Source organism: Pristis pectinata, chromosome 5, assembly GCF_009764475.1.
Source record: "Pristis pectinata isolate sPriPec2 chromosome 5, sPriPec2.1.pri, whole genome shotgun sequence".
Classification (NCBI taxonomy): Eukaryota; Metazoa; Chordata; class Chondrichthyes; order Rhinopristiformes; family Pristidae; genus Pristis; species Pristis pectinata.
In genome coordinates this window covers 60,772,302-60,786,375 of record NC_067409.1, presented here as the reverse complement: position 1 = coordinate 60,786,375, position 14,074 = coordinate 60,772,302, and the positions used below count along the sequence as shown (strand labels likewise).

Sequence of the window (14,074 nt, the reverse complement as noted above, 5' to 3'; positions counted from 1 at the left end):
TTGATCGAAGTTTTTTTAAATCTAATACATTTGTAAAGGATGGGTGTAGGGAGCATTTTTTCCCAAAAAATAAACAAAATGACAGGCCTCCCAGGGGAGGGGACAGAAATTCTCTTCCCCACCCCCTCCCTCTCACACACGCTCTCAACTATCCACCTCCGTACATCACATTGCTTTGACTTTCTTGTTGCTGTGAGATGCAGGTGCAGACATGCATATGCTCGTGTGCCTTTGCACATGGTTATATATGAGTGTAGACAGCAGTATTCTGCAGCATAGCTAGGCAGTGACATTACTGCGTTTGTTTCTTTCTTTCCGTGCAGCTGGTGTGAATGACTTGCTGCCGCCTACAAGACCCGAGTGACCCGCTGTATCAGCCGGAGCCCCTCGTGGACAGCTGCTTCCCTTAGCTGATTGAAACCTGCCGTTAGTCACTGACTTGGAAGGAAAGGAAACGGTTGCAGCTCAGGTTGTTATTGTTTTCTGACGAAAGCACCTTTTATTTTCCATATTCGGGCAAGCAAGTGTTCTGGAGGAAGACTTTCTGTATCAACAGATCGTGGCGGACACTCGGCAAGAGAAATAAGAGGAAAAAAGAGAGACATCAATAACAGGGCGAGGGTTATAATATCCTTTGTCTCCCGAACTGGAGTCACACTGAAGCAGGCTGGTGATTCTGGAGCTATGAGACTGAGAAAGAAAAGCAGCGCTTCAATCAGATGTGTAAAGAACTGTGCTGCTTTAGCACAGGGTATTGGTGTGATGTTAACCCTGGTCTTTGGGATCTGGAATGTTAAGGCAGAAGCAGAAGAGGAGTTTCAGTCTGTATATGTTTGGAAACCAGGTAGGACAGACATAATGAAGGTTCACATTTGTTTCTAAGCAGATTACACAATAATGTTTCAAATATTGGGGTTACAGCGAAGTATTCCCTTTTGGATACTTTTTGAAGTATTTTAGAAATTTATCTTGGGGCGAAATGAGTTGTATTTCATATGATTATTTGTGGTCCATTCTGTTACTTAGCTGAATGCTTTGCTTGACATTCCAATCTGGGAGGTGGGATGTTTTGGGAACCACCGATTTTCTCCGCGGGAAGTAGCAATTCCATTTTGTCATTACCCTGCAGGAAGTCTATTTCTGTAGCCGAGAGGGAGCGTCTCACCCGGCAGCCTAACCAAGTACCAGCATAAACACACACATCGAACAGTCGTGATGATTTGTTCTCAAGGCGTCAGTGTTGGGAGTCCCCACTTGACCAGTGATGCCATGTGTGTCTGTATTGTCAAACACTTAGAAAATGAGGGGCTAAGTATTTGCATAACAGGAGGTGTTAACTAGTACGTTAGCAGATAATTACATTCGGGGCATAAAATGATGTATAATCAGCATTGTCATTAAACAAGTCTTACCTTCGTACCATCTGCATTAAGTTGAATATTGCTACAATGGTGATAGTATATTAGAGGTACTTGGTTTCCAATCTAACTCCTGACACTTTGAAGACAAAGGGATTTACAGGGATTTTCTTGATATTCTGCTGAAATTTCGGCAGGAATACTCGCCAAATGGTGTAAATCGCGAGAGAACTCGCATGGAAGTATTACCTCACGTGAACTAACTGGTACTCGATTTTGCTGATCCAAAATATTTTGACGCTAAGAGACCTGTTTTCAATAACCAATACGCGAGGCAGACTTGGTGGCTTAACTCGGGTGTACCATCGACACTTGCACTATAAAAAGTCCAGTATCTGTCCAGCAATGGCACCTTCAGGGTGAATTCATCAATCCTGTACTGCTGGTTGGTGGGGAGGGTAGTTTGAAAGTTAATTTCTATTTACAGCCTTACCTCTGGCCCAGGTTCCCTGTACAACCTTAAGCTGGGAGAGAAAGATCAATGGACTTTGCTGCCTTAGTAACATGAAATTGAAGTGGCTGTCATTTGCCACTTCTGCAAATTCTTGCTTATTAGATACTAACATAATACTTCAGATTCATGCTTTAATCATTCAGCTGACAAGTACTAACCTGTTAATAACCACTTTATCTCTTAAACAAAAAATTTCCACTGTATATAGTATTAAACCCACACTGATCAATTTACAATTATTCTGATAACCTGGATTTTTAAAGAGACTGCACGTTGCCAGGAGTTCAATAAGATTTTGATGCTATCTTTTGTCTGTTGCTATCATCAATCTGGAATAAAATCCCACACAGCATGTACTAAACAAAGACTTTCTCAAAAATAGCATAATCATCCACACTTGATCTAAATTAGTGTGTTTCAACTGGGTGGGTGGCCTCAGCATTACAGGATAAGCGTGGAATAACTTTCACAGTCATTATAAAATAGTTTATACTAAAACAGGGATGTATGCTGTCAACAAAGCTCAATCCATTGTATTTTAAAATGGATTATGCATTTCTAAAAAGGATGAATTTGGAAAATACAAATTCCGAAAGGGCCAATCTGAACACATTGTTCTCTACATCCTAGGTGGATACACATTTCCTTATTCACAGGATCTGCTGCGTAAGTGCCTGCAAATGAGAACTCAGGAATACAAATATATGAAATTCTGTGTGATTGGAGCATCCAAAGCTTGTTTAAAGGACACAGTTTAGAGCAGCACCAAATCCTGAACGTTGGAAACTTTGGAATTGTGAGTGGGTATAAAATACACCAAACAAATGAGAGAACTTTTTCCTGCAACAAACATTGCACTAAACATTAAACAAAGGGAATATGTGTAAACAGTAGCATCCAGCTTTTCAGAAAACTTCAGGTGGTGTGGATGAGTTGAAAAAAATAGCAGTATCAAGGTTGAAACAATGAATAGTGAAGGATTAGAAAAAAACAATTCCATGAAACAATTCTCTTGATGGAACAGCCATCATACAGTAAAGTTTTATAATCAAGAACTAAAACTCTGAAGTTGTTGCAAATCCAAGAATAAAAATTGAAAAATCTGAAAATGCCCAGCAGCTCAGGAAGCATCTTTCAAAAAAAAAGGTTCTCCTCTGAGGCCTTAAGAATAAGATTAAGTACTTTGATAAGGCCCAAATAAGGATTTTTCCCCCAAAAGTGCTGCCTGAGCTCCCAAGTATGAATATGCATTTACAGCTTGACCTGTGTGTACTTTGTATATTGTTGCTTGCTTTGATATTAAGTTTTGGTATTAAGTAATTATTATCATTATGATAAATGTTATTAATTAATAAACATCAGTAGGAACTACATTGACATGAAGCCATTTTTTTCAAGGTTATATCTGTAAGCAAATAAGCAAGAGTAGGTTAATCAGCCCCCTGAGTCAGCCTCACCATTCAATAAGTATTTGACTGATCCAATGCCAAGCTCAACAATATGTTCCCCCCCACCTCTCTCCATATCCACAGACTACCTTGTACTTTAAATGTATATTGGTATCCAGCTTGAATATATTCAATAAACCAGCTTCCACATCTTTCTGGGGTAGAGAATTCCAGGGATTCATTATAATCTCTTAAATGGACAGTCCTGTATTCTGAAAATATGTTCCCTGGTTCTCAATATCCTTATTGGGGGCGAAAAAATCATCTCAGCATCAACTCTGCCAATTCTCCTCAAAAACTTGCATCTTTTTATATGATCACCTCACATTCTATACTCCATTGTGTATAGGCCCAACCCACTCATCATCAATTCCTTCATCCTTGGAATCAATCCAGTGAACTTTCTTTGCACTTCCTCCAATGCAAGTATGTTCTTTCTTAAATATGGAAACAAACTATTTGCAATATTCCACTTGAGGTCTTACAAACACCCTGTAAAATTACATCAAATCTTCCCCAATTTTATACTCCATCCTGCTTACAGTAAGGAATGATTAGCCTTCCTAATTACCTGCTGTACCTGCAGTCTCACTCTGTTTAAATAATACTTTGCTTTCCTTTTCAGTCTTCTTTCCAAAGTGGATAACCTCCCATTTTACTGTATTATACACCATCTGCCAGCTTCTTGCCCATCCACTTAAACTATTTGTAGTCTTTTACAGGCTTTTTGTGTCCTCCACGCAGCTTGTTAATTCACCTATCTTTGTAACATCAGCAGATTTGATTCAGTCCCTCCATCCAGATTATTAATATTGATTGAAATAGTTGAGGCCCTATGACTGATACCTCTGATCCCGGTAATTACTGATTGTCAATTCAAAAACAATAAATTTATCCTGATTCTCTGTTGTTTGATAGTTAGCCAGTTTCTTTTGCATGGCAATATATTACCCACAATTCTGTGCACTGTTATATTGTACAGTTTCCTTTTATGAAGCACTTAATTGAATGTCTTCTGGAAATCTAAATATATTACTTCACAGCTTCCCCTTTATTCACTCTATTTGTTACATGCCCCCAAAACTCCAGCAAGTTTGTCAAATGCTATTATATTTTCATGAAACCATGTTGACCATGCTTGATTCCCTTATGATTTTCGAAATGCCCTAATGGATCCTAACATTTTCCCAATGACAGAAATTTGCCCATTGGCCAATAGTTTCTGTTTCACTCCTTTGTTGAACAGTGGATTTACATTTGTGGTTTTCCAATCTTCTAAGACCGCACCAGAATTCAGGAAACTTTGGTGGATTCCAGCCAATGCATTCATAATGTCTACAACCAATTCCTTTAGGACTCTTGGATGCAGGCCATCAGATTCAGGAGATTTGCCAGTCTTTACCCCACTAATTTGCCTTGTACTTTTTTTTCTAGTAATAGAGATTTTTGAAATACCCCTGCCCTCTCTATAGCCCCTTAATTATCTATTATTATTGGAATGTTTTTAGTATTTTTTATCATGAAGAATGATCCAAAATAATCATTTAGAATCTCTGCCACTTCACTATTTCCCATTATCAATTCCCCAATCATATCTTCCAAAGAAACAATGTTTACTTTATTGTTCTTATTGTTTTTATATTATTTGCTAGTTTACTCTCATACACTATCTTAACTCTTTATTATTTCTTGGCATCCTTTGCTGGTTTCTAAAAAAAAATCCCAATCCTTAGGCCTATTACTCATCTTCCAAACATTGCATGCATTTTCGTCCAATTTGATACATCATTAACTGCCATAGTTAGCCACAGATGGTGCATCCTTCTTGCAGAGTCTTCCTTTCTCACCAGAATATCCTTAACTGAAATTTATGGAATTACTTTTGTAACTTATTTGCTTAGACAACTGTTTTTCAGTGTAAATCAAGGGAATAGTTGGAAGACTGTTTCTCCCTCTGTTGGTCAGGGGTCAATGTGAGTGTCTGTCGTGCATTTGCATCTATTCTGCTGCCTTTTGTAATGTTGAACTGGGACCTTTTAATTTATTCCTGGTTCTTTCTCATTTACTTGTTATCCCTCAGGGATTACATCTGGAGATATTCAGGTTCCAAAAATGAGCTAGATTTCATTTAGACCAATGAAGTCTGGGAGGTTCTCCATGATTTCTTCCAACCCCTGATGTCAGATTGCTTGCTTGAATTCCAGTTTTGAAGTTCCACTGGTTAAACACTGCAAAAAATAACGGCCATTGCTTCTGTGTCTCATTACAAGCCCCGTACCCATGCCATTGATTACAGTGATTGAACGTCCCTTCATCTCTTCCCTGCACTTTTGACAGCATGCCTTCTAGTGTCTAAGCTGTATACACTGGAAATACTGTTTTAAGCCCTATATCCTCCGCAGTTTCCTTTCCACAAACACTGCCATGCTTGAAACCACCTCTCTGACTAAGGTTTTGGTTATTTCTCTCAATGCATTATTTGACTCTGCATTTGTTTTCATTATGTCCATTGACATATTATTCTGCATAAAAGTCTATGTTAAAAATATCTTGCAATATACTATACCTTTAATATAGTGAAATATCCCAAGGCACTCTACAGGAATTTCTCTGAATAAAAAATGACACCAAGCCACGAAAGATATACAGATTGGTGGCCAAAGAAATGGGTTTAAAGAAGCACCTTAAAGAAGCAGAGTGTAATAGCAAGGCAAAGAGGTTTATGATGGGAATTCCAAAGCTTAGTGCTCAATACACACCAGCAGTGGAGTGTTTTTAATTGGGGATGCATAAGAGACTACAATTATAAGTGGGTAAAGATTTCAGGAGTGTTTTGAGCTGAGTTAATAGAGATAGGAATTAACAAGGCTAGGGAGGATTTTTTTTAAAGAGGAATGAGAATTCTGAGATTAAGATTTTATCAAATGAAAGCTGTAAAAAAAATATTTTAAAAATCTTTTTTTCTTGATGTTTCCTCTTGTTTCTGCTTGCTTTTGAACTGCTTGTAGATAGCATTTGTGTTTTGGAAATGACTTGATATTACAGATAAGTAATCTCCCCTCAGCTAACTCTGGAACCTGGAAATAGAAGCTACTGCCTTTTAGAAAATTAGCCCAAACTTTCAGCAACATTTCTTTGCTTTGTTGTTACTACCTAAAATAAAAGGTTAATAATTGAATTTGCAGTCACTTCATAATTAGAAACGAACAACAGATCCTAGACAGCAGAGAACTTATCTTTTGGATTCCATTATTACTATAAATCCGCCAAATTAAAATTTCAAATTCTATGTGTTTTTATTTCCATGTAACATTTAAATTTGAGTTGCTTTAGCTCATTTTAGTTTTAGGCAGACATTAATTTCAAATAGATTTATAATTTAATTACATGTAAGCAGAGCTCCATCACTTAGAATTATTAAATCATTACCAAAGGAAGCAACTCAGCCCATCAAGTCTATGCTGGAAGAAAAATATCTATATGATCTTGAAATCCAAGACATGCACCATGAAAACTGAATCAACCCTAATTAAACAAACCATAGTTTTTCATTTCAGTTTAGTGAGGCAAGTAGGGGCAGGTCTGATGTTGCAAAGGTTTTCTATTGCTTTTTAAAGAATGGGAAATTGTTTGGGGAAATAGGCACACCTGAATTTCTAAAATGTACTCCCAGCGGTCAAGGCTCATTGCCAGAAATGTCTTCACATAAAATTATATTTCATAACTCAGCTCTTTGACAACTGAGGAGACTGAAGCTATGACAGTGAAAATACTAAATATACCCTTTCTTACCTTATCCTGTAAAGGGGTTTATTCATAATACTTAATATAAAATGGTACCTTTAACACATTGAAGGATACTATACACACTTTAAAGGTGAATCCTAAAGTTTGGAGATCTGATCTGTTTTTTAGAATTCTGATGGGCATCATTTACAACTCAGGGATATATGCACTGATGGCACTAGGGTGGTGTTACTGGTGCATTGGGGCTTCCCAATTATTAAAAAGTATGGTAAAGGTGCATTTGTGCATATGTGATATGCATCTGTTTGATGTTTCCCTCTAAAAATAAACAGATGTAAATTCCTAGACTTGTCCCTGCTTAGATTTGTTATTTTGAGGGCCAACAGTTACATCATGAGCAAAAGGGGTGGCATGAACTGTTCCATTAGCAAGAAGAACTGTATCAGCAGCAATAGCAGCAGTAAGAGCAGAAGAAACTGTACCAGTAATATACCTGAATTTCCCTCAGAGGCAGGGATTAGCCAATAACTCACAGGAGGCCATATGCAAGAAGTATTATCTATAGGAAGAGGACATGACATATTGGCCTTGTGAAGAGGTTTGTGTTTCATACAAGGTAGTGGCAGATAATTGTAACTTGCTTTCCAACTGAGATGCTCTAGACATGGTGGTAGTAGTTATCTCCAGCTTCATAATTTTTGGTCTGGATCCTTGGAGTGCTCTGCTAGAGGCATTTGCAGGATATTCGGTATTGGTGGCTCACAAATGCAGAAAAAGACATCATTGATTGCTACTTTGCGAGGGTTGGTAGTTACAGGGGGAGGAGCAGGAGGTAACAATTATGTCAATGTTTTGTTTCATTTGATGAAAAGTTCTTGATCCAAAACATTGATTCTGATTCTCTTCCCACTGCAGCTGCCTGGTCTGCTGAGCTCTTTCAGTATTTTATGTTTTTATTACTTTCAAAATGTAGACAATTGTGTAACATCAAAAAAGCAGCAGAATTTGCAGAACCAAGCTCCTACAAACAGCAATATGGTAATATCAAGATAATCTGTTTCAATGGTGTTAATTGATAGATAAGTATGGGCTTTAACAATTACCCAGACGACTTGGAAAATCAAATATTTGGAATGCTGAGTTAAAAAGTCATTGAGAGAGGTGCTATATCTAATGAGTTTCTCCAATATAGTCAGATACAACCCACCCTTTCTCCCAGTGACCCTCCCCATCATTCTACCCCTAGCTTACAATGTACAAAATTACAACCCTATGATTACTGATATTAGTAAAGATAAACAATAAGTTTGTGTGATATTTACTTGATTGTTGCTATTTTACAGGGTTAACCCATTTTATATTAACTTATTAAGGTATGCTTTTAAAAGTTGATTGAACGAACATGCTATATGTCCATAGCTTACATCAGCAACTGTAATTTATGGCTTACACAAATCCTTTTTACATGAAGAATATAAAACAGAACAAGTCATCTCTAACATAGTTACATCATGTTTCTATATGGAGTGATAAATATGTTTAATATCAACAAAAAACATCGATGAAAATCCATATAAAATAGGTCAGAAAGAATCAGAAACAGCAGTAAATGAAAAAAAGTGAATCATAAATTATGCATTCACGTTTGTAAGTAGGTTGTATTGTCCCTGCAGTTTTTATTCTTTTCTGATCTGGACAGCCTGAAGAAATTCATTTCTTTTCATTCAGCCAATTGTTTAATCCTTTCCACCCACTGGTGGGTTTTAACTTTAGAGATGGGCACTATCTTCTTTGTCAGACTCTCTTTGTTCCATCTTCCCAGCTGATCAATTTATTCAATACCAATTGCAATGCCAACCAAAAACGAAATTCTTCTTGGCACACTGGAATTTTACTACCATAAAATACCAAACTGTAAAGTGCTCTTATGTCATTTTGTTGATTTACATCAACGACATAATGGCTTTGTTTCAGTAATCATTACTGAGAACAATTACAAAAGCCACACAGACTGTGAAGAGAATTGTTTGGGCTGAAATATATTTAGGTTTAAAAGAAAGCATTGACAGAGCTAAGAGGAACTGGTGTAAATTGAAGGACAGTCATATTGTCAGTACTGAGGAGTGAGACCACATTGAATTAATAATTAATATTCTGTGTGGAAATGAATGCTGAATCAGTAGATTTGCAGCTTATAGTTTACAAAAACAACCTTGTATTCCATTTGGGTGAAAGGTCGCCAGCACAATTGTACCATTATACTGATTGTCATGTATAAGGCTGCTTTTCATTATATATATAAAAACATTTTCAGTCTATTTTATTAATGATGAATGCTTCTTTCAACACCAACAAAATTTGTGTGGTCTTATAATGGTATCTACACAATGTGCCTGTCAGATGAAAGCTGATCCTCATTTATACAGTGACTTGTGCCCTTTGATAAAACTTTCATTATTTTTAAAGAATTGTTAACACATCTATTTATTTTTTGTTGATGATAAAACTGTCCTACTTGATCATTTTTCATATCTGTATGGTAGGGCCAAGGTCAGGTGTGTGCAGGTGACTCCTGTCGAAGTAATAGAGTTCCCAATAAGAAATTGTCACCGAACAGTAAAGAGGGAAGGATGCAAAAAGTGGAATATAGCAGAAAAAACATTGCTATGTTTTCAGTGTATTATTTAATCTTAAGGAATTTAAAGGAAAAAGTCACTTCGAAAAATCATCAGGAACAGCTTAGCCATAGCAACCTCTTAATTGTCCATGGCCATGCAATGAAAAGGAAAAATCTGCATTGGCACAGTTTTTTAAAAATGTTCTTTTCAGTACGTCACAAGCTATTTTATAGTCAATGAATACTTTTGAAACATTATCACTGTTGTAATGTAGACAGCATGGCTGCCAAATTCTGTACAGTAAGCTCCCACAAACAACAATATGATAATGGAATCATAGAATTGTACAGCGTAGAAACAGATCCTTTGGCCCACTGTGTCTATGCCGACTATCATGCCTATCTATAATAATCCCACTTGTCTGCATTAGGTCCATATCCTTCTATGCCCTGCTCATTCAAGTACCTGTCCAAATGCCTCTTAAATGTTGTTACTTCCTGCCTCCATCACCACCTCTGGCAGTTCATTCCAGATACCAACTATGCTCTGTATGAAAAAAAATTAACCCTCAGATCCCCTTTAAACCTCCTCCCTCTCACCTTAAACCTCTGGTCTTAGACACCCCTACCATGGGAAACAGACTCTGACTACCTCCCCTAATCTGTGCCTCTCATAATTTATCATGTCACTTCTCAGCCTCCTTTGCTCTAGGGTTAACAAACCTAGCCTATCCAATCTCTCCATATAAAGTAAGCCCTCCAGTCCAGGCAACATCCTTGTGAATCTTTTCTGCACTACTGTAGTTTAATCACATCTTTCCTGTAGTGCGGTGACAGGAACTGCACACAGTAATCCAAGTGTGGCCTAACCAAATATTTTGTACAAATGTAACATGGCATCCCAACGCCTATACTCAATGCCTCAGTCAATGAAGGCAAGTATACCATAAGCATTCTTCACCACCCTGTCTATCTGTGTTGCCTCATTCAGGGAACAATGTACTTGTACCTCAAGGTCTCCCTGTTCAACAACACTTCCCCAGGACCCTGTCATTCACTGTGTATGTCCTGGCCTGGTTTAACTTCCCCAAATGCATCACTTCACATTTGTCTGAGTTAAATTCCATTTGCAACAATAGATGTGAACACATATTAGACAATACTAACACACTAAATAATCTGCCACTCCCTTACTCACTTTCCCAGTTGATCTATATCCTGTTGTAACCTTAGACAACCTTCTTCACTATCCACTATAGAATCAATTTTATCAAATCTGCGGACTTACTAACCATCCGACAACCATTCAACTCAAGATGTTCCCCATTTCAGCTATAGCTAAGAGTTATGAAACTAATGTAGCAAAAATAACTTACATTAGCAAATATGATAAGAATTGTTTTTACTGAATACCTGGGATATCAGAACAAAAAGAAAGAAAAAAAGGAAAAGTGCACCTTAGATAGCACCTTACCTCTTTCCTCAGAAATAGTTGAAAACGTTTCACAGTAAATGAATTACTTTTCAATGTAGATGCAGAGCGGGTAAACCAGACAGTATTTTATTTACAGTGCAAATTCATAGAATGGAATTAAGTTAACTGATCAATTTTTGGTTCCACTGATTGAGGGAAAAATCTTGACTGAGCAATAAAAAACTCCTTGATTTTCTTTGAATAGAGACATGATATATTTGCCATTTAGCCATTAATAACGAAGCAGAATAACGAAGACTTAGTTTAACAACACCTCCATCAACAATGCTACGTTGGTAGACAGAAGAGACAGCAGATGCCGGAATATGGAGCAACAAAAAATAGGCTGGAGGAACTCAGCAGGTCATGCAGCATCTGTGGGAGGAAAAAAATCATCGACGTTGCAGGTTGAAACCCTGCATCAAGTCCTGAAATGTCAACAATTCTTTTCCTTCCAGAGATGCTGCATGACCCAGAGAATTCCTCTAGCACATTGTTCATTGCTGCTACTTTGGTATATTAGCTAGAGTATATGTTGACTACTAAGTTGGGGGCTATAGGCCACAATTCACCTTCCATGCCCTTCTGACCCAGAGCTACTAATTGAAAGTACTACCAATTGAGCAAAGATGGCACAAGTATCAAAATGAATGTTATTATAACAAGTTATTGCTTAAACAATACAATTAGGATTGAACATTTAGTAATATAGTTTTTAAGAGGTATCCTGTTGCCAAAGTGTTTCCTCATTTTATCTTTTACAAACTCACAATGTGCTTCATTTGTTTCATTAAGTGGACTAGTAGTGTGAACTGCGATCAGACATCACTAATGGGTTTGTCACTGTCTGCTACAAGCTAATATAATTTACCAGACATGGGCACAACAAGCTGCTTGGTTTCGATCATGCCGTAAAACAGCTGCTGCTGACAGTTTGATTCACTGACTATCTGTTCACACAAAAAGAAATCACTGTTCTTTTTAATTTGTAGGGGTTGTGGAAAAACCTTAGGCAGTGAGGCATTAGGTGTATCAGGTTTGAAGTTGATTACTATTAGTCAAATTGTTAAAAAGTCTTGTAGTATTGTAAGAATAACAGATGTTTCACAATTAGTAATCATTAATATTATTTTCTAATTATCAATTGAAATATATTTGACTTCTATATATAGGAGCAGGAATAGGCCACCCAATCTTCAGGCTTGTCCCACCATTCAATCTTTTCCATCCCCTACTCCCAGCTGGTTCCATCTGCCCCTAATTCCTGCCCCATCTGGCTTCACCTATCACCTTACAGCCTCTGTCCCACCCCTTCCCTCACCTGGTTCCATCTACCCACCATCCCCTCCCCATCTGTTTCCACCCATCATCTACCAGCCCCTCTCCCACCCTCCTATGAATGGCTAAATGCTGGCAATCTTTCCTCTTCCCTCTTAGTTCTGATGGAGGGTCTTGATCCAGAACATGGACTTACACCTTTTGCCTCCACAGATACTGATGGCCCACTGAGTCCTTCCAGCTTTCAGTTTTTGTTTTAGATTCTAGCATCTGCAATCTCTTTTGTTGTCAGTCACATAAATGATGTGGCTATAAGAGACTATTCTGCCTGGGTAGTTTAAAACCCAGCAGCATGATCATTGAATTATCCAATTTCAGGTAAACTGCTCCCCTCTGTCCCCTTTTCTCTCTCCTTCTGATCTACCCAGTTCCTCCCACACCCACCCCAGCCTTCCATCATCCTGTTTCTTTCCCTTTCTTCCTGCACCCCCTCCCCCCCCCCCCCTCACTGTTCCCACCTGGCCACCCCACCTCCCTTATTTGATTCCATGCTCCGCCTTCCTTTCCTATCAGATTCCATCATCTGCAGCTCTTTGTTGCTGCCGCACTTATCACCTCCCAGCATCTGTCACCACTTCCATTCTTCCCTCCTCCATCTGCCTTTCGCCTCTTTCACCTGGATCCACCTATCTCTTGCCAGCCCATGTTCCACCCATTCCCCTCACCTCTTTGCACTGGCTACCTCTTCTCTATCATTTAGTCCACATGAAGGGTTTTGACCCGAAATGTTGACTATTTTCCTCCACAGATACTGTCTGACCCACTGAGTTCCTCCAGCATTTTGGTTGCTCCAGATTCCAACATCTGCAGTGTTTTGTGTCTTCTTTCTTTATGTTTGGCTCCTGCGACTATTCCTTTTCTCAATTAATGTTTACACTCAAGCACATTGTACCAGGTGCTTTTGTGGCTGAATTACTCTTCTCCCCCCCCCCCCCCACCCTCCATCTTCCTGGTTTAGGAATGTTATTGTATGCCAGTTGCTGCTACAGCTGCTATCAGCTGATGTAACAAGGATTATAAATCAAACCTCAAGTCTTGAGAACTGGACCTCATCTGTGGCTAACAAAAAATGCAAAAATCTCTGTCAGAGCCCCAGCTATCTCCTCCGTTGTTTCCCATAATAACCTGGGATAGATATCACCTGACCCAGAGGATTTATCAACCCTTATGCATCCCATGACATCTAACACCTCCTCCTTCTTAATACTGACCTATTGTAGATTATCCATATATCGTTTGATGAACTCATTATTCTCCACATCCTCCTCCTTAGCGAATACAGATGAGGAGTATTCATTCAGGACCTTGCCCACATCACCTGACTTATACATGAATGACTCCTTTAGTCCCGAAGAGGACCCACTCTTTCCCTCTTGCTCCTGTTCACCTCTTTGCAGCCAACTCATGGGTAAAGAACAGAGAGATTCGGGGGTACAATAAATTGAAATTGGCGGAATGGATTGAGAAATTGATTCAAATAAGCATGTGGAATCCTGGACTTTATAAATGGACACATGGAATATAGAGGCAAGGAAGTCTTGAAGCTTTATATAAAAACTAGATTGGCCACAATTGGAG

At 38.3% G+C, this 14,074-nt stretch overlaps 1 protein-coding gene across 1 annotated transcript in view; it reads left to right on the top strand.

Annotated features, from left to right (window-relative positions):
- The first annotated feature begins 206 nt into the window (after nucleotides 1-206).
- thsd7aa (thrombospondin, type I, domain containing 7Aa) overlaps nucleotides 207-14,074 on the top strand; it is a 299,272-nt gene continuing 285,404 nt past the window's right edge. Inside the window, exon 1 of the mRNA XM_052016677.1 lies at nucleotides 207-844. Within this exon, the coding sequence (XP_051872637.1) occupies nucleotides 685-844 (160 nt within the window). The 5' untranslated portion in view covers nucleotides 207-684. The remainder of the gene's footprint in view (nucleotides 845-14,074) is intronic.